The following is a 21,193-nucleotide window of genomic DNA, read 5'->3' as shown; positions in this document are numbered from 1 at the left end:
CTCACACTTGGAGAGGAGTTCGTTTGGCTGCAGAGGCAACACGGGGGGCCTGGAAGGTTTTGCATTCAGACCGGGTTGTGGAGCAGATCTGTCCCTCACCCGGCACTGAGCGTGTTTTAGAGGACGTTTAGCACGCACGCACGCGCGCGCCTGTCAGTCTCTGTGGATTGGCCGGTGCTCCGCTTGGCTGCAGCTGTGGGCAGAGCCTGTCAGCCTCTGTATGCTAATGAGTGAAAGGACTGCTGGACAGGAATGCAGCAGCAGCCTGTTTCTGCAGAGAGCAGCAGTGTGCAAACTCCACACTACTGTCGTCGATGAAACACCTTTTAGTGTTTGCCAAACTATTAATTAGAGTTTAAATCCTCCAAGCTTCATTTGAATAACACTTTATCATCTTTTTTTTTTTACCACGTGACTAGACATTTAGTCTAACCTCGTCACAGTCACTTATTATTCACACAGTTTGTGATCAGCGAGGTAAATCCAGCTCTTGTGAGAGTTAATCGCGGACGTGTTGCTCGTCGGATCTCTGGCTGTGAAAGAAAAGCAGTCGGATGACGGAAGGTAATTTGAACAAACAAAGAAGCTAAGCTAAGTTTGTTATGAGGAGGGAAGTTAATACAAGGAGCCCCCCCCCCCCCCCCCCCCCTCACAGGTCATCTTCTGTTGGCATTATAACTGCACCTTCCACATAAGAAGTCAAATAAGCTCGACTCATTCAAACGTGTCTGTTTGTGTTGCTTTCCACCTCCGGACTTTATGTTAGCCGTGTTTGATCTCGTGCAGCTTCTCACTGTGTGCATGATGTTTAAAATGTGTGCAGTCAGCAGCAGTGTGTGCAGCAGTGTGTGTGTGCGTGTCGAGGTCGAGTTCTGTTACTCCCAGCTGGGTTTTTTTAGGTCTTTTGTCTTTTGCAGTGTTGTTGGCTGTGTGAGAGGAGTGCTGTTTAATGACTGCGCTGTGTGGAGACACAGACCCCTCCCTGCCTCTCTGACACAGCAGAAGAAGAAGAAGAAGAAGATTTCCTCATCCTCATCTGCAGCCCTGGAGTCCTGTTTACCCTGGTTGCCTTGGTGACAACAGGAGACACAAAGAAGGGGGGGGGGGGGGGGGGGGGGGGGAGGAGGGGGTCTGGTCACACATCACTGGAGAAGATGCCAGCCGAGGTCACCGACAGGGAGAGTGACGCCGAGGAAAAGTTTACAAAGCAGCTTTTATTTGGGTGACGGCGGGTCAGGAGGGCGGAGCCGGGCGTCGCGGTGCTTCTGTGTTATTGTGTCTCTCTTCATAAAAACTGCAGGGTGTGAGCCGCCGCGTGCTTTTATTAGACATGTGCCGCTTTCAAGTGGAGGAAACGTTTAAAGACTGTCGGCTGGGTTTTTAGAGAAACCTCTCCCGACCACATACTCCATCAAATCAGCAGCACAGATGTGCCTACCACTTATTTTAGCCTCTTTACACAGACCGCAGCATCGTCTGCTGTCATTGCACTCAGAGAATTGTTTCCATTTTGCTGCGGGCTCGTTTTTTTTGTTGATTCTACAGAGACGACAGAACATTTGGGGGGGTGCCATTTTTTTTCTTCTCTTGTGTAAATTGTGTTTCTGTGTTGTGGTTTAATACAAACCGTCTCTCTCTCTGTTTTATTCACTAAGGAGTCGCGGCGCTCGTCAGTTTCACTTTTTGCCGAATTATCAAATCGAATCGGAGGATTTAGCTCTTCATCATTCTCCTCATCCTCATCAAAATGAGCTTGTATGTTTTGTTCAAATCTTATTTTATTTGGTCTCCCGTGAGCACACGTGGATCCACTCCGCTCAGGTATCTCCATCTTATTGGGCCCTGAGATGACCAGGAAGTGTTAAAAAAAACATGTGCATACTGCCACACACCCAAAACCCAAATGTGGTGTTTTCACACATGCACAAAACTCCAGATTTATATATATATTTTTTTTTTGCAGAAATCTTCAGGGGAGGAGCCGCTGTTTATTTTTTCAACTCGCGACTTTTGCCAGGAATTCGTCCTGCCAGCTCCTCTCGTCGTCGTTTTAACCTTCACTTTTTATTGACACAGTGACGTTTAGAAGACGAGCTGCATTAACTGAAACTTGCTGCAGATTTGGAAAGCATCATTCTAGACTCTACAGGATTGACTTGAAACATACGATGACCTTTTTCTCACATGCACAAAACTCCTTCTGCACTCTGCAGGGTGACCTGCATGCATAAATGTCCCTTTCTTCAATTGTGCTGGACTCTTTCCTTCCTAACACACCTTGTAAATATTTCTGCATGGAGTCAAGTTGAGCTGTCGAACACAGCAGGAAACATCCAGAACATTTTCTGCTTCAGCGTTGATGTAAATGCAGAGACGTGTCATCGTGGCGTCGGGAGCTTTTACCTACGCTGTCCTTTTAATGATATCTGCTGTGAGACGTTCCAGACTTTTTCAGGAGTTCATGTATGAAGAGAAAAACAAACAGAGGGAGGCAGCTCTGCTCAGTAATTAGAGGCCGGCGAGTGATTTGCAAACAAAGCTCAATTCGCCTGTAATTATTATCTACAGGTGCCCTGCAGGGTTTTTCTCCACAGTCGGGGGCTAATAGTGATGGTTCTCATGATGGAACCTTCTGGAAAACACTACAAGCAGGAAGCCTGACAGGAGGGAGGTTATGGAAGGTGAGAGCATGCATCCTGTGCCCAGCGAGGCCAGTCTCCCGTCCCAGAATGCCATGTGCTCCACATGTCTTCAGGCCAGACGAACACCTCTGTCAGCACACCGCAGTCGCCCCCCCCTCGCCAGTCAGACCGTCCAGCCCCGACGCTGCTCTGTAATTACACACCAGCGCCTGCCGGGCGGGGGGAGAGGAGAGACGCACGGCCCGTCGCTGCCATCAGCATCACTGGAGACATTTTCTGGAAAAACAGAGAGAGGGAGAGAGAGAGTGAAGGTGAGCAGAGAGACAGCGCTGTGTGACGCAGGGAGGCGGGAGGAGACCCTCCTCCTTCCTGGGAAAGATTACAGGCTGTGTGTGTGAGCACATCTGGACGGGCAGGACGAGCCGAAAGGACTGACGTGAGAATCTGCACAACCAAACGCAGGAAAACAACCGCGCACTGGTCATTGCAGCGTTTACCCCACTTTGTGTGGATGTGTTTTTAAAAAAAAAAAAAACTTTATTGACCATGTGGAGAGGTTTGTTTGGCAGCATCGAAACACTCAGACATTAAAACCTTTAATAAAAAGTGATCAGAAGATCTGAAAGGCAGTTTATCTTAAAGAGGCGTGTGCCTTTAAAAACCTATTTAAAATGTTTTTCTTTAAGTGCAGGTTCATAAATCTTTTCTTCAGGTGCAGTGACTTGTCCAAATATCATTAATTATTTTCAGCCTTTGTAGTGACTGATGGGGGTCTCGCTGTGTGTTTAAAGTGGTGTGACGACTGTTCGCTGCCCGCTCTGCCTGTGTTTAAGTGTCTGTGCTGATTGATGAGGTGCAGTGTGTGTGTGTGTGTGTGTGTGTGTGTGTGTGTGTGTGTGTGTGTGTGTGTGTGTGTGACCCTGCACGCTCTCACCTCAGGGTCCTGGAGGCCTCGGCGTGGGTTTCATTTGCAGCAGGGTCTTTGCAACACCTCTGCTGGACTTGTAAAGCGGAGCAGATGTAGACCTGCAGCCCGGGTTGCACTTGTTTTGAAGCGGCGTGGACGCGGCGTGGAGGCGGGCGGGCGAGCGAGCGAGCGGTCGGGCCTGCTCGGCTCACCTCTGCAGGGAACTCTGGGATCAATTATCGGAGCGCTCGTTTCAGGAAAGGGCACGCCCCCTTCTCACCTGGGAGTCCAGCTGAACGTGCGTGCAGTGTGTGGCCCCGACTCGCTCTCGCTCTCAGGGACGGCTCCAACGCGAGGAAATGATGAAGTGTGTCCTCCGAGGCAATCACCTAATAAAAGAAGCTGCAGCCCTGGGAAAGAGCGTTTAACGCCGGGTCAGACGCAGAGCAGCAAGCCCGGATGACGGAGCGCCGTCAGGAAGGTCGATGAATGGCCCTTAAAATGACCTGAGACCTTTCTGCTCTAATCATCAGTGAAAAGGTCAAACTCAGTCCACATGATCTTTTTGTTTTTTTCACTGTGATGTTTGTCGCACGAGTAAACAAACATCTTCATCATGGCGTCTCCAATAAACTAAAGGCTGCAGCGTGCACTAAAGTCTGTAAATAAAAGGAAGGATTATAACGCTGGCTCCGAATGACTTCAACAGCATAACCATAGTCACATATCGAAGCCTGGAAAATATTTAGAGAATTACAAGAGGACGGGAACTGAAATCCTCCTCATCCGCTTGTTCACACTCGTCGATAAGAAGGCAAATATATTCTCATTTTGCAGAGTCTCCCCTTGTTCAGTCCTCCTCAAAGGATCTGAACGTTTTCAGGAGAACAAGAGAAGTGCTCGTTCTGACACGGCTGATTTCTGACTATAAGGTGACAGACGGACAGAAAGAGGGAGAAGAAGAAGGAATAAAACACGTTTGTCTTGTTGGGACTGAGAAAAGGTGAAAGAAGCTGCTCGCTCAGCAGACACATGGTCCGAGTTGACACCTTTGTTTTAAAGAGTGCAGTGTTCTCCATGAATGGACTGGATGTGTGTGTGTGTGTGTGTCTCCCTCAGTCTGTCTGAGGCGCTGCAGAGACGGAGACAAACACCTCCCTTGGTTTTTTCTGTCAGCAGCTGGTCACTAATGATGCTGCAGCGCTGAGCTCAGCTAATTGCGCGGACAGAGATGGATCAGGAAGTCGACGCTCTGCTGCTTCGTCTGCTCCTTCTTGACGGTTGCTTTCAGAGCCGCAGCTTTGACAGGCTGTGTGCTGAATCTCCCCACTTTAACTTCAAACTTTGAGATACCAAAGTTAGACTGAGAGAGAGAGAGAAAAAAAAAAAAAAAGCACAGACGAGCTTTTCCAAAACCGTCCGCCCTCTGCCGGAGACCAAATCAAAAGTTTGACTCTTTCCTCCCAGCCTGTCGTCCTGCACGCAGGCTGCTGCTGGATCTCTCTGCAAACGCTGAGAACAAATAAAACCTGAAGAGGTGATGAGCTCGGAGCGTCGTGCACGTCGGAGCGGCTGAGTGTGAGCTGTGTGTTTAAGGGGTTTGTGGTTGGCAGAGCTAACGGGGCTCTTAGCATGAGGCCTCTGGTTTATTTTCACTGGGAGAATATCACTGAAGGAATGACCTCGGCCCCTTAATAACACAGCCAGCGTGCACTTTCTCACACTCTCTCACATGAACACACACAAACAAAACACACACACACACACACACACCTCTGAGCTGCAGCTGCAGTCGTGGTCATTGCTCCCCAGACTCTCGCTCTGGTGGTCCCAGCAGATCTCCAATCAGGGTCTCTGCGGCCAGTAATAACAATCAGCTGCTTCAATGATAATATAATGACATAATGCTAACAGACGGTTGCTAACGTGTGTGCGCTAGATTCTGGTCTCGGACGAGGGCTCGTTCACGCCGATGTGTGTGTGTGTGTGTGTGTGTGTGGCGTGTTACTGAGGCGAGCCGCGTGCTCTCACTTCTTCAACAACCAGAAGTTTTCTCACGTTTGCTTCAGGTGCAAATCTCCCCCATGTGCGGGAGGTAGATCCATCCCAGGAGGCGGAGCCTGGATTAAGTCCGACCTCCTTTCCTGCATGTTGTTCCTCGCTCTCTCCTGATCTCCTACCTTTCTTTAAAGGTCTCTTCTTCTTCTTCTTCTTCTTCTCTTTCGTCCACCCACAGCGATCAGTCCAGCTCCAGCACTATATAAAGCTAATGTATAATTACTATCTGTGTGTAAACAGCTTTCACACTTCACAGTTTTATTGGAGTTGAATTGCACGTGGAAGGCAGATCTGTTTTTTATTTGACAGGCTGATGATCAGTGTTTGTGTTTAAATGGAGCAGCGATGTGCAGCGGAGGGGAAACGGGCCCACGCAGCTACATGTGTGGCTTGGCAGGACCGTCGATCGGATTCAGCGAACAGCTTCTCTGTGAGAGCTCCTCGGGACCTTCAGAGGACTCTGCACCGCTCCGACTCGACTTTACACATCCATCAAGTTCAGTCTGACAAAGTCGTTCTGGAGAAAACGTTTGTTTTTCTCGTCACTGCAGCCCCGGAAGTTTTTTAGTTAACAACAAAGTGCCTTTATCACTTTATATACAACGATACATCCGGTCCCGGGTCGCTGCTCGTGTGGTTTTTTACACATTATTCTTTGCTGATTGGTTGAATGTCGTTCATTTGCTGCTCTATTGTCCGACCGAGGACAAATAAAGTTTTTTGAATTTGAATATGACTCTCACAATAAGAAGAAACACAAGTGCATGATAACCATATAACGACGCCTTAAGATGTCTTCATCACTAAAGTGTCCCTAACAAAGAGCCAAATGTTAAAACATCAATACAGCGAGATCAAGTCTGTCCTGTGAGTCCTGACTGTCTCCAGTGACGGAGAAGTTTGAGTCCCCCTGTCTGTGTTGTTGTCAGAGCTGTGTTTACATGGACGGGACGGCTGGCTCCTCCCCTTCTGTATAAAAAGAGAAGAAGAGCATACTCATGTCACGTTAGCCTTTTTTTTGTTTGTTTGTTTTGTTGACACGGTCAATTTCCAATGCAATCTGAAGCTACGAGCTAATTAAAGTGTGCTAACGTTAGCTCGCTAATAACTTGTGGGACACTTTGACTCCTCTGGGAGGAGAGCGGGGTTGGAGGTGTGTCTCTGGAGGAGGCGTGGCCAAACGGCAGTTTGTCTTGGTTTCATGCTGCGAGCTCAGGAGCGACACCTACTGGATCAGAAAAATCGCACATTCTTCCTTTTAATGTGTTTTTTTTTTTTTACTGTTATTTCTGTTTCTTTTATCGCCGCAGTCCCGCTTTCTGCTTCTTCTTATTTCCTCCCGTCGTCTTGTTCTTCTTCGGTCGTTTAAATTCTGTTCATAACCGCCACAGCGAGGAGTCAGGAAGTAGTGACGCACGACAGGGAACTGTGTCGAGCTTCTTTATTAAAACAGCATTTAATAATTATATCACACAAGTCGACTCGAGAATATTTTTACAGAGTTTAAAGAGGCCTAAAGGCCGTTTGTCTTAATCCGCTGAACACACAGACTCAATTATAAAACAGAAGATAACCTTCTCCATGTGACCTCGGCTCGTATCTTCCTCAGCGGGGGCGAGGATTATTCAGAGTGTGTGTAAACAAGCGTCTGAGCTGTGTGTGTGTGTGTGTGTGTGTGTGTGTGTGTGTGTGTGTGGAGCAATAGACAGAGTGCTGATGTCAGGTCGGCCTCCGCTGGGTTTTCTCCTCTAATAAGGAGCTGTGACTACAGCCCAGTGCAACAAGGGGTCAAAAGGTCAAATACATTCACACTTTTTTTTTTTTGCCCCCCCCCTGCTGGGACAATTAGCCCACAGAGAACAAAGAGGCAGAACAACGAGCCGGGTCCATTGGGGGGCATTCATTAACTGTGATGATGTTATTGTTGGCTGAGGGAGCAATGGATCATACCAGAGGCATCCCAGTCTGTAATACTCCACACACACACACACACACACACACACACACACACACACACACACACACACACACACACACACACACACACGCCTCTCTCATGGGAGACGCAGTAGAGAATAGGGGGTCTTGCAGGATTTATTTTGCGTTCTTGCAGACAGACAGTGTGTGTGTGTGTGTGTGTGTGTGTGTGTGTGTGTGTGTGGGAGACAGTTGTCCTTGAGCCAGAGTTGGATTAGCGCTTCACACAATAGCTCGAGTGTGGGTGAGGGGATGTTGGCGCTTGAACGTTCTTCGCTCTTGAGGGAGAAGAAGAGGTGCGGTTAAGGGGCGAGCGCTACGTTTCCTATCCAGCGCTCTACTTTGTAATTGAGCGCCGCCTTCAGCGCCAACGAAAACGACCCCTGCATGAACACACACCTTTCTTTGTCTCAGACGAAGCATCTCTCGAAATGTTCGACAGGTTGAGACTTTATCAATACCGCGTGTTCAAAGATCGATTTTAGCTACAAATACATTTCAGTGTGGGCAGTGTGTAACTCTGAGAGCCCCCCCCCCCCCCCCCCCCCCCCCGGTGTGGATGCTCACACAGGTCAGCATGTGGTGGACACTGTAGCTTCAGTGTTTAGCCAGCTCTGCATGTGGTGGACACTGTAGCTTCAGTGTTTAGCCAGCTCTGCATGTGGTGGACACTGTAGCTTCAGTGTTTAGTCAGCTCTGTATGTGGTGGACACTGTAGCTTCAGTGTTTAGCCAGCTCTGCATGTGGTGGACACTGTAGCTTCAGTGTTTAGCCAGCTCTGCATGTGGTGGACACTGTAGCTTCAGTGTTTAGCCAGCTCTGTATGTGGTGGACACTGTAGCTTCAGTGTTTAGCCAGCTCTGCATGTTGGTGGACACTGTAGCTTCAGTGTTTAGCCAGCTCTGCATGTTGGTGGACACTGTAGCTTCAGTGTTTAGCCAGCTCTGCATGTTGGTGGACACTGTAGCTTCAGTGTTTAGCCAGCTCTGCATGTTGGTGGACACTGTAGCTTCAGTGTTTAGCCAGCTCTGCATGTTGGTGGACACTGTAGCTTCAGTGTTTAGCCAGCTCTGCATGTGGTGGACACTGTAGCTTCAGTGTTTAGCCAGCTCTGCATGTGGTGGACACTGTAGCTTCAGTGTTTAGCCAGCTCTGCATGGGTCTGTAAAGCTTTCTGCATTCTCACCTCTCTCCATGTTTCATAAGCATCTCCAACATTGGAGGCTTCTTGCATTTTCAAGGTTCAAGGTTCAAGGTTTACTTTAATGGCAATTCCAAAATATGTCAGACATACAGTGAAATCGAAATTACGTTTCCCCCCCCTCCACTCCCCACGGTGAAATGTAGATAAAATAAGGTACGTTAAAGTATGAAACAAAATGAGGTAAAATAAGATAAATAATATTTACACTAATAAAATCTAAATGTGCAAAAAGTACAAAGTTAAACAAAATGGAATCTAAAACAAAGATTGGAGAAAAAGTGAAAATTGTGCAATAAATGTGCAGAGTTTCTGGTGAATCAAAAAAAAATATTCCTCAGTATTTGTTGCCTATTCGACGACTTCTGAAGAATATGTTTTCTCCCAGTTTATAGCCAATAAAATAACAGTAATAATCACGTCAGTCCCAGGGAGATAAATGTAATCCTCCGAGATGTCATGAAGAACCAAAACAGTGAAATCATGAGTGCAGAGGTTGAAGATGGAAATCATTGGTGCAGTCTCACTTTACCCCAAACAAAGAGGTCTGTCTCTCTCTCTCTCTCCCTTTCCTCACTGTGGGCAATCACTCAACCCGTAGTGTTTTCTTAACTCAAATTTCCTAAACTATTAATATTCTTAATGACAATAACTTCTCCATTTCCCCTCCTGGAGCGAGAGACAGAGTGAGAGACAGAGTGTGACTCAGCGGAAACCTCCAGTGAAGCCAGTGTGAAAAAACAACAACACTGCAGTTCCTCAAGTGTCCACTTGGGCTCTCAAAAAATAAATAAATTAAAATCTCTTCTTTTAAAGCAGAAATAAACATGTTTACGACGTGGTTCACAAAAAAGATTTTAGTCTGATTTAATTAAAAGTTATTTTAAAACACAAGCTACAAAGTTGTTGACGTTAACACGAGACGTTACGAGAACTTTTCAGACTTGGCCAGAACCTGACGTCAACGTCTGCTTTGGTATTTTTGATCATGCCCACCTGGAAGCTCGCTCAAGTTTCCCTGCGACTGCAAACAGAAGCGACCAATAGAAAGTGTGAAACAACAAACGACCCAATCGTTTTTGTCCTGGTGGTATCAGAACATATCGTTTGATTTTGATCAGAATTATATCGAGGTTTGAGATCTGGGACTGTGTGTGTGTGGCGTCCACTGATTGGCGTAGTCGATAGACGAGGTGCCAACCCTCCTTGTTTTGTATCAGGAGCACCTGGGCCGACCAGATCCGGACCGTGCCGGACAAAGGAGGTCAGTCTGGCATTTTCCACAAAGGTCTGCTCATTGAAAACCTCCAGAACCCACAGACACAACCTCCCACACTTCATAAAACGAAGGCAGGACAGAATGTGAGCTGAGACGACCCGTTCTGTCCGCACAAGGAAACTATTGTTTTGTCTTCATACACTCCCTCTCTCCCAGGCTTTTTTTTAAATAAAGCAAAACGAGAGCAACTTGGCCAACACGCAGAATGCACAATGTTTGTCTCTTAGAAATGCAACACAGACAAAAGCTGCAACTGTTTTCTGATCTCTGTCTCTGTCAGCGCTTCAACTCAAAAACGATGTGCCAGTTCTTCCTGGCTTGTTAGTAAGAAGCTCAGCGAGAGAGAGAGGAAACAGGACAGAGTTGATTTCTGGAGAAAAAAGTCAAGGGAAGTTTTTATTGTCATTTTAACCACATTCAAGGACGAAGGGAGACAACATTTTGTTCCTCTTGGATCGTCACGCTGCACAAGACATTTGAGGAATTAGAAACATTAGGTGCAAATGCTGTGCAAGAGAGAGTCAAAGCAAAAACTGTGTAACTTTTTCACTGAAGTTTAAAAGGTAAATTTAACAGAGCTTATAACTTTTAAATGGTAGAACGGCGTCTCTCCCACGTCGCTCCCGTTTACTGAACTCTGTGACCTTCGGGGGCAGAAGCAGGCCGAGGTCATCGCTCGGCCGAGGCTAAGAGACGGAAGAGGACGCATGAAGCGAAGGAGAGAAAAGGAGGGAGTGACCAATCAAGAGGCAGATCGTACATCCCTGTAGACCAGAGGTGTCCAAACTGCGGCCCGGGGGCCATTTTGCGGCCCCCCGACTTCAACGGAAGAATCTGAAGATTTTGGCTCGCAGCCTCATTAAGATTTCCCTCCTTTATTTATTCGCGATGAAAATCAACCTTTGCATATATATTTTTTGCAAACAAGCAGACTTTTGTTTAACCATTTAATAACCTGAGTTAAATACAGAAACCACATTTCAGACTTGATTCTAAATTAAAACAAATAAAAAACACAGGTGAAGAACAAAAAAAGTATTTGATGTTATTTTATTAAAGGGATTCTTTTGTGAACTTTTTGATTTTGATCTACAAAGCTTTACTATTTTTACAAAAAAAATAGAACAAAATAGTTTCTCACTTTAATTAGTTATTGTGTAGACTATTTATGTTATTTTTGTAGAGGTGTAAATATAAACATTTACTTACAAAATTATAAAAAAAAAAAAAAAAAACGTGGCCCGCGAGCGACACGAACACGACAATTTTGGCCCGCAAAAAAAAAAAAAAAAAAAAAAAGTTTGGACAACACAACATTCATCACAGATTGTGACGTCACGTCAGGCTGCGTCATGTTTGGCAGCTGAACTCGATGCAGAAAGTTATCTAACCAAAGTTTCCGGTTTGTAAACAAATAAATAAGATAAATCCATCTGACACCAACTTCATGTCAGCTTTGTTACTCGTGAACGTGACGAACCTTTTTTTCACCTCGCATGACGTTTAGCGACGGTCCGTTCACGTCATGGAGACAGACGAACACACACACATGAATATACTCCACATGCAAACAGTTTGCACATTACTGATTGAAGATGCTCGCAGGGTCATATTTGCGCATATGTGGTAACGTAAGTGAACATTGTTGTTTCTCTTTTTGATGTTTTTGCTGGCTTCGCCCCACTGTTCTGCTCGTCAACAGATGTAATCGTGTGCTTTAAAGCAGCAGCTCCACTCCAACACAAACTCTGATATCGCTGCTTTAAACCATCAGAGGAAAAAACAACCAGCATCAGCTAATCGTCTTGTACTTCTAGATCAGGGTTTCTTAACCTTTTTGACCTTGGGGCCCAACACTTTCAGAGCAAGGTGGTCCGGGGCCCAATCGAGTGAATGCTTCTGATTTAACTTTTGCGGTCATTTTTATTTAATAGCTATTTGTGTCACTATGTAGTAATAATGAATACGTATGTTTTTTAATCAATATATAACCTATACATGGGCTAATTATGCATATAAACTTGCACAAATTAACAAGATCATTTAATTAATTTTGCTCATATAAAACCATGTTTTAGTGCACATTTGTCAAATAAGTAACACAATTTAAACTTAGCAATAAAAGCAATAAAATTAGGTGCTCAATGAAGTTAGGTAGATTTGTTGAAATTAAAAAGAGCATTCTGTTTTGTGTAGCGCTGCCCCCCCCCGTTGCTGTCATTATTTTTTCGTTTTAAGAACCTCTCCTTTACGTTTCCATTCAGGGTAGTCACCTAGCACAGTTGAGACTTCTCCGTAGACGTTCTGACTGGCGCGGTTACTGCCTTTAGTGGTCGGAGAGAATATTGCAGGCCAACGATCACGGCCCTTATGGCCCACAGATGCAAGCATATTATCCCCTTGTGGCCCTGCAGGTGGCTGGTTAAGAAACCCTGTTCTAGAGCACAGCGTGAACAAACACTGACATTTTGCCATAAAAATGTTTAAACTAAAAAACGCTCTCAGATTATTTCAGAGAATCAGACACTCTCTCTTTGTTTTTCTTTCTCTTGTTGTCTGACTGTTTCTCTTCCTTCCTCTTGGACGGTGTAATCGAGATGAATAACATTTAAAAGATGAGACATAAACAGTGTGTCATGCAACGCTTGGTGCATGGAATCTGTTCTTCCTCAAATCTGAATTTTGTGAGTTCATATTTCTTCGAAAGAAAAATAAATCTTAAAAAGAAATAATGGCCGTCATTGGCAGAACGGTTGGCCTAAGGTCAGGCCCTCCTCACTTTGTTTTATAGAGTTAAGTTTGAGGATACAGTTTAAAGAGGAGCTTTTATTACAGGTCTGTTTGTGGACGTTAAATTTGGAGCTCTTAAAGTCAGATGTTCGACACACACCTCTTCACGCAGGCCACGTCCACACACTCCTTTCCAGGTCTTTTTCTCCACAGGACAGAAAAACTACTTCTGGAGAGTCACGACCTCCAGACTCGTTCTGTGTGGATGTAAATCCTTTGATTTGTTGGCTGAAATTAACATTTTTTTATTAACTATTTATGTAAATCTTCTGCACTATACTGGGTCATTTTATTTTGTCTCTTAAATGTCAGAGATCAAATGACTGATGTCAGCGATGACTTCCAAGAACTCAGTGTGACGTCCTCAGTGTTTCGTCATCGCAGCAGTCCAAAGACCTCAACTCCCAACGAGATAACAACACGGAGGAAAACAATGAGCTGTCACATCTTAGACACTAATACCGGACAATCAACTTTTTTTTTTTTTTTTTGGAAAAATCTGTTCGGACTGATTTGTGTCGGACGGTTCAGGTGGACAGATGTGTTGATCTTTTCAGAGACGTTTGTGCGAACTGTTTTAGCACGTACATGTTGTGCTTCAATATTTAAAGGAGCAATCTGTAAGACATCTACTTAACTCTGCTTAAAGACTGCAGTTCCCATTTCAAACACTAGGGGTCAGAGTTACGTACTGCTCCTTTAAAAATCGTGTTTTTTTTAAGGATGAGCAAACAGCTTTTTCTTCTTCTTCTTCTTCTTCTACAGAGGCAGCCAATCAGCTCGTGGCTCAAGAGGCAGTGAGGAAGCCGTCAACGCTACGACGCCCGCCGGCGCACACGGGAGAGTCTCTTTCTAGTGAGGACTTTATAACACGGAGTCACATGTTGGAGTTTAAGTGTCTGTGAAGGTGAAGAAATCATTTCTTGTTTTTGTAGATTGTCTCAACTGCAGTCGAATCACAGCGTTGGGCGACAGGCTGAACTCGCTGGAGGAGAAGGTACGGACCGATCCAACAGGGTCACACAGGGGTCACGTAGCAGGGTCACACAAAGGTCACGTACCAGGGTCACACAGGGGTCAACTTGACCTTCAATTCTGTCTACATCCTCCCTGTGAGAGGGCGGTGTGTGTCAGCAGTAAAAACACACAAACAGAAAAAGCAACACAATAAGTCGTTTAAACTCGGTCTTGTCTCTGGTCACGGAAGAGACGGGACGGACTTCGGTTTAAAAATCCAACGTCATCACTGCGATTAGAAGGAAAATGACGAACGTGTAATTCGTGTTCGATTCATTTGTAGTTTTATTTTTATCCCCGAGCTTCGACCGCAACCTTCCCCGTGTTGCGTCTCAGTGAGTGAAAACGCCAGCTTGACAAAGGATGAGGATTTTTTTGGTCTTGACTCGGTCTCGGTCTCAGAGCTCTCTGGTCTCAGGTCTCAGGTCTCAGGTCTTGGGTTTCTTGACTCCAGCACTATCAGAGAGTGAGCATACAGCTGGCGTGTTGCACGGAGAGGTTCAGCTCCCGTCCCTGATTGGGCCTTTACGTGTTCAGTCTAATTAAATAGACGGTACAGATGTGATGATAGCCAGCAGTTGACCTTAAAGAATGTGGTCCAGACTTTTCAGGCTGACGGTCCAAATTCAAATCCACGATGTTGCAATGTTTAATAGCCATGACTTTTTTTTAATTATTGTTTGTTTTAATCCCAGGTCCAATTACTCGCTGCCCCGTCCTCCGTGACACATCGCCACCTTCAGGAGAAAGGAGGAACTGCACCAGAGGCCTCGTTGTTGATGGGGGCCTCGGCCGCTCAGGGAGCTCCTGGTGAGCAGGGGCCTGCAGGTCGGTACAGCACGCCGCCGTCATCCGTCACGAACACGTCACTGCACACGTGCGTCAGGGTTCTGAATCGATCTGACAGAGTGAGAAATCACTTTTCTCTAAAGGCGAGCGCACGTGCATTAGCGGCTAGTCGTCAGATGGCAACGCAGGGGAGCGCACCAGTACAGTTTTGGTTCAGTGCCCTTGAGCAAGGCACCGGACCAAGAGAGCATGTGCAATAGACACTTGTGAAACCGTTCAGCCTGCCATCACTCTGTCGGTCTTAAAGTGATTTAAAATGACGTATGATAAAAGTATTTTGGTCATTTAATATAAAACAGCCTTTATGATATTTAGAGTGTTGCTCTCTTTGACAGTATTTCGAGTTTCACGTCCTCGCTCAGTGGATTGAACGCCACATCGTGCTCAGGTGGTGCGAGCCCAATTTTAGCCTCAGTCAGACCCCCCTCTCTGTTTTCTTTGCAGGTCCTCGGGGCGAGAAGGGGAGAGACGGGCTTCCTGGCAGAGACGGTAAATTGTTGCCTTTCCCTCAGTGAAAGTGAAACCTGTTTTAAGACGTAAACCACTTAAAGCTGGATGATTACTCACGACTGTTTCCTCTTCTTAGGAAAGGCCGGGTCTCGAGGGCTGCCCGGTCCCAGCGGGCCTCGTGGGGATACCGGGGGGAGGGGTCCATCTGGAGCCCCTGGATCGAGGGGATCCTCGGGACCTGCAGGTGAGAGCGGACTGAGAGTGGAAACACACTCATCGCTCGTCCACTTATCAGCAACAACAAAAAAAAAACTTGGGGCAAAGTTAGGAAGGAATTTGACTCCTTAATCTGAACTTGAAAAGAGAAAAAGGAGGCACCAAGACCTGCAGACCGCTGCAGACCTGGACTTATATGTGAAGAGTTCAAACATATAAGACAGAAAAACAACACTTTAGTGTAATAGAGCTAAAATAAATCCAGCATGTGTCTGGATCAGGTGTCTGTACATACAGTGGTAGATCCTCGTGGTATTTAGAGCCGTTACAGACGATTCTTCCACATGCACGTCTGATTTGGTGGTTTTTTACATGAACTGTTCCTGACAGCCGTGTGGTTTCCACATACAGTAATGCACTCCCTGCTGAAATCTTCCCCAGTCGCCAGATCACACATGAACATCGATGTGCACGGTGGTGCAACGACCCAACAAACAGATGAACAGTTTCAGCGCTGAGGCCCCATCTTGGCTCAATAATCTTGTTGTCTTTAAAAAGATTCAGCGTTTTATCCGATCACATGTCGGAGACGAAACACCCTCAGCGTGTTTGTCTTCCTCTCTCAAACCGCTCCTTCAGCCCGCAGACCCTCCAGCGTCCCAGCGGCCCCCCCTGAGGCCCCCCTGAGGCCCGCTGCTGGTTTATGGTTGGCATTTTGGGCATTGTTTTAAAATCATACGTTTCTAAAAATGTGCTGCTCCAGTGGGCAGCGAAGGCATTTGTTTTCCTGACTGCGTGAAGATTTGCTGCCGCTCGTGTTCCCCCCGAACCAGGAAGAACGCTGAATCATAAATCTGTACTTCTGTAAATCTGCGACTTTGACGATAACACGTTAAACGCTGGTGTAAGTGTGTGTCTGGACATCTGTCTTACACCTCTGCTTTGGATCATGGAGGGAGGGAAGGAACATGTGACCCCTGCTCTGTGCCTGCTGCTGGGCAACGCTGAGATTTAGAGCGCAAGTTAAACTACAAACCCACTTTCCAAGAAAGCGCCATGTGATCTCAATCTGCACCGAACATGAGCTATATATACACAAATCCCAGGTCCTTATGGTTTCCACATGCCTGTGGTGTTATTGTTTTTGTACCATTAAAACCAGAGCTACGTCTCACATCTCAAGCTGCGTTTCCCTTATTGTGATGATTGTTTTTATTTCAAAGAGAAAGACAAACATTGGAGCTGGAAAGCTTCCAGTGTGATGGAAAATATAGATGGATGTGTGTTAATGTCGGAGGTTAAAAAGTGATCCTGTGCGTGATGACGAGTCTCTAATAAGTTTAAAGGAGAGTTGTGTTACGTGCTGCTGTGACTCCACGCAGCATCCTCCTCCTTTATGTCATGTAGATTCTTAAGAGCCACTTTGATTGGTCGTTTGAACCCCTGTGCTGCAGACTGGAGAGCGCCCCCCCCCCCACACACACACACACACACACACACACAGGTGTGAAATCAGAGCGAAGTAGTAATTAGCGTAGCGTCATAGCACGTTGCATCAGCTCATAAAACAGAGAGGTGCTGAGTGCCTGAAAGAGAGCGAGAGGCAGAAAGACCCAAACAATGAGGTTTAAAATGAGCGGGCCGGTGAAAAGCAGGCACACGACTTATCAGGCTGCACTCCCGCAGTTAGCACCGCCGGCCCTCCACGCCCTGCACAGCCTGCACAGCCTGCACGCCCTGCACGTCCTGCAAGCACTCCACGCCCTAGAAGCCCTCCACAGCCTGCACGCCCTGCACGGCCTGCACGCCCTCCACAGCCTGCACGCCCTCCACAGCCTGCACGCCCTAGAAGCCCTCCACAGCCTGCACGCCCTCCACAGCCTGCACGCCCTCCACAGCCTGCACGCCCTCCACAGCCTGCACGCCCTAGAAGCCCTCCACAGCCTGCACGCCCTCCACAGCCTGCACGCCCTCCACAGCCTGCACGCCCTCCACAGCCTGCACGCCCCGCACGCCCCACACACCCTGCACGCCCCGCACGCCCCACACACCCTGCACGCCCTCTACGCCCTGCACGTCCTGCACGCCCCGCACACCCCGCTCCAGGATTAACCGGGCCTGAGCACGACGCCTCCTCACACCCCCCTTAAACAGAGTCTTTTGGCACCATGGTTACCTCACAACAGAAGATTCTCAATGATACTTTTATTTTTTATTTATCCAAGAAAATCCCCGCTGGAGTCCTGCAGAAGTCACACTCACAACATACAGACGATGATACGATTTGATAAGAGCAATGAAACATCAGTACGCGATATGATGTGATGCAAATTGACTCGATATGATAACATGCAAAACTTTCCCATTGGGGGAAAATCGTCTTGGATGGAGAAGCACAATCCTCTGCCCACAACATGACGCAGCGATGAACACAAACAGCCGCAAGAAACATTTAGCTTTTAACAAAATGAGCTGTTCAAATGGTTCCTCTCAGGGGCGTCATGTGTTTTATAAACAGTTTGGTAATGAGAAAAGCTGGAGGTCTGTGTGCTTGTGAATGTTTGAGTTCACTATTAATCAGTGCCAGAGAGACTTTATAGAGTTTGATCGTGTTTATTTGAGTTTTCTCATGCCCCAGCGCTCACCCGTGAAACGCCCTCCTCCTGTTAACTACAGAAGCACCAAGTCAACCAGTTCACTTCTCCTTCTCCGTCCAGCTGCTGACATGAACACACACACACACACACACACACACACAGTTCACTCATCACTTCCTCTAATCTGTTTCCTCTCTGGTGTCCGTCATAGTTTATTCTCCTTTCATCACGTTATTCATCACGACGTTAAGCTCCGCCTCTCAGAATCAGAAACACTAACGAAAAATCACCCTGCTGTCTTTTTTTTTTTTTTTTTTTTTTTTCCTGATGACATCTCTTGTTTCTGTCACCTCGCGCCTGATTCTGTCTCTGCTCTCTGCAGGTCCACGTGGTCCACAAGGGCTCAAAGGAGAGAGGGGTCTACCAGGCCCGCCGGGTCCTCCAGGACCTCCAGCACCGGCTAGTGCCCGCATCCCAGATCCAGACCAAAGTAAGACCCTGATTAGCTTCTTTTACTTCTGTGTATATCATCCAATCCAATCCACTTTATTTATATAGCACATTTAAACAACAAAGTAATGTCTCCAAAGTGCTGTACATATGATAATAAAAACAATTAAACAAAAATTTCCAAGACGATTCCATAAATAAAACATCTGTAGTTCCTTTTTGTAACCACCCGAGGAAGACGTTTATTTCTTATTAGTTTTATTGTATGAGACAGCTGATTGGCTGTTCTCTGTGTAGCTGCTGGTCATTTATATGTGTTTGATAAACACTATATTGACATGGCAGCTGTTTCTTTAAAGTATTTGCTCTTTCACTGCTTCCATTTTATCGATATATTAAAAAAAACCTGGATCATAATTTTTTTTTTTTAAAAATCAGAGAGACCTCGGGTCTCTTTTGAAGCTGAAATAAAAATAGTCATTCTAATAGAGAAAACTTCAGGTGCATCACCTCAAAAAAAGACGACAAGAAAAACTGAAAAGTCAGCACTCGATGTCCTTTTAAAGTTTCAGTCATCGGGGGAAGAGCAGCAGGACGTGCAGAGCGGACCCCTAGTGGAGACTGAAGGAACTGCAGTGTTTGGAACTCCTGCAGCTTTCGTTGCCACATTTCCTCTCGTTAGTAGGGTTCGGGTTAGGGTTAAATAATGAGGTTGGAAAACAAATCTTCCTTCTGCGTTTATCCAAAAATGAGCCTCAGAAGATTTACACACCCGCTCTGTGTTTGGCTCCGGCATCAATCCGGGACAGGCCAGCTTTATTTATTTTTTAAACTAAAACTTGTGCTCAGCAAAAATGAGACTGTTTCCCACTATTTTTTTTTTATTGTTTTTGTGTTTTTCTTTCTGCATCTTCTCATTAATTTATTTTTTTTTAATCCACAAACTTTTTCAAGACTAAAAACACATGTTCCTCTAATTGAGGCCTGCAGGCGTTTAATTTGTCAGAACTACAACAACACCAGCGCAGGCTAGTAAAAGAAGACTCCGTTGAGATGGGCTTTTTTATTTGACGTTTGTACTCTTATGATGCTAGGTGTGTCAGTGTGTGTGTGTGTGTGTGTGTGTGTGTGTGTGTGTGTGCATGCACATGAACTTCAGGCCACTGCTGCAAAATCCAATCTAACATTTTGGATCCGCCCCGACGTTCCTCGTCCTCTCTATGCAGAGCCAATCCTCTCTGATGCACATATCCATCTTACGCCTTTGTTATCAGACTGCTGATACTCGTCTGTGTGTGTGTGTGTGTGTGTGTGTGTGTGTGTGTGTGTGTGTGTGTGTGTGTGTGTGTGTGTGTGTGTGTGTGCGTGCGTGCGACGGGCATGTTCTCTCCTGCAGCACGAAAGCTCCCACGGGTTTTAAGACTAATGAGGAACAAAAGAAAGAGAGAGAATGAGAAGCAGACAGGATGGTGGTAATCCTTCCACTGCTACTTACTTTTTTATCGTCCACCAGCCAAAGCAGAACACATTCACAGAGTATTAAACGCCCGACATGCAAACCTAGACTTTGCATGCTGTGATGAGAACCTGTCTATCACTGATGTCACTCAACAACTTCCAGATGTAGGACGCCGATCAGACAGCTCGGGGAGGGAGGGAGGGGGGGGGATGTGAGAGAGAGACGGGGGGCCCTCACCGGCTCCTTCAAGGTCAACATATCGGGGGATTTCACATGTGGATCCAGTGGTAAAACAAAGTATGCAGCACGGGGATTTGTAAGCCCCGGGTTCCTGTGTGGAGACAGTTTTGGTTGATTTGATGATTTCCAACCTGTGAGCCATTTCTTTCACATCAAAGCAACAGTGGAGGTCGGCGAAGGAGGGGGGGCCGGTCTGTCTTAGGCTTCCTTTTTAAAACACTGGATTATTTGGCTTTTTGTACGTCGGCTTCATGCAGGAGGTTGGAATTCCCTTCTTGCAGCACCGGAGAGGAGGAGGAGGCTGACGTTTTAAAAATCAGATGTGTGTGTTTGTAGGACTCCAAGTCCTGTTTAGCCACAGATCCCCCGAGCGCTCTTTGCAAGGAAATCTAGAAAGTGTGCAGCAATGGACACGCAGGAAAAAAAAGAGCAAGCTGGTTTTTTTTGGAGCTGCTCGTTCTGCGCGTGCAGCTGGAGGATGTTTCCTCCCCGCCCTCCTCTTCTCCGTGTCTCCTGATGTCTAATGCTGCTATTGGATCCGTGTTTCCTGTCAGCATGTGAGTGACCTGATGACCGCACATTTCCTCCATCGCTCACTCGCTCGCTCGCCGCCCTCTTCCTCCCCTTCTCTCCTCTTTTACGCTCACACAGTTGTAAACACTGGATTTGGCTGCAGTATTACATAGCTGTATGTAATGAGTGTGACACACTGATCTGCTCCTGACGGTGCTTTTAAACACTTTTTTGGTGTAGTTTACGACACTGCTGAAGTCATTAAGAGAAGGTGAGGGTTTATTTTAAAGCGCTGCCCTCTGGTGGTTACTGAACTATACTGAAGCTGATCTGCTTTGTGTTCAGTATTCACTGAAGTTTATTGCCAGGTGCAAAACATTAATATTCTCCACGGCTTAAATCTCCTGTGAGGTTGTTTTTTTAATTTATTTTTAATTCGATTAAGAAACAGACGGGCGTCTTCATCCCCTACAAAAGCAAACAATCCTATCAGCAACTAGACTATTTTAAGGTTGTTCTTATTAATGCGTTTCAGACAACACAGTCTA

At 46.3% G+C, this 21,193-nt stretch overlaps 1 protein-coding gene and 1 long non-coding RNA gene across 6 annotated transcripts in view; one reads left to right on the top strand and one right to left on the bottom strand.

The window, feature by feature from the left end:
* The window catches only part of LOC306840968, a 240,569-nt gene that overhangs the window by 112,479 nt on the left and 106,897 nt on the right, over positions 1-21,193 (bottom strand). The window lies entirely within an intron of this gene.
* Positions 1-21,193, top strand: part of emid1 (EMI domain containing 1) — a 63,995-nt gene that overhangs the window by 32,657 nt on the left and 10,145 nt on the right. For 4 of the 5 annotated variants that reach the window (XM_079370218.1, XM_079370219.1, XM_079370217.1 and 1 more), the window contains exons 4-9: positions 13,620-13,709; positions 13,790-13,851; positions 14,567-14,699; positions 15,165-15,209; positions 15,307-15,414; positions 18,366-18,473. In XM_079370218.1, coding sequence (XP_079226344.1) covers positions 13,620-13,709; positions 13,790-13,851; positions 14,567-14,699; positions 15,165-15,209; positions 15,307-15,414; positions 18,366-18,473 — 546 coding nt within the window. The remainder of the gene's footprint in view (positions 1-13,619; positions 13,710-13,789; positions 13,852-14,566; positions 14,700-15,164; positions 15,210-15,306; positions 15,415-18,365; positions 18,474-21,193) is intronic. The other variant, XM_079370220.1, reaches the window with a different exon arrangement.

The sequence above is a fragment of the Symphodus melops genome (assembly GCF_947650265.1).
Source record: "Symphodus melops genome assembly, chromosome: 1".
In the NCBI taxonomy this organism is placed as follows: Eukaryota; Metazoa; Chordata; class Actinopteri; order Labriformes; family Labridae; genus Symphodus; species Symphodus melops.
Note: the sequence above shows the minus strand (reverse complement) of the source record. Positions and strands in the feature narration are given on the sequence as shown.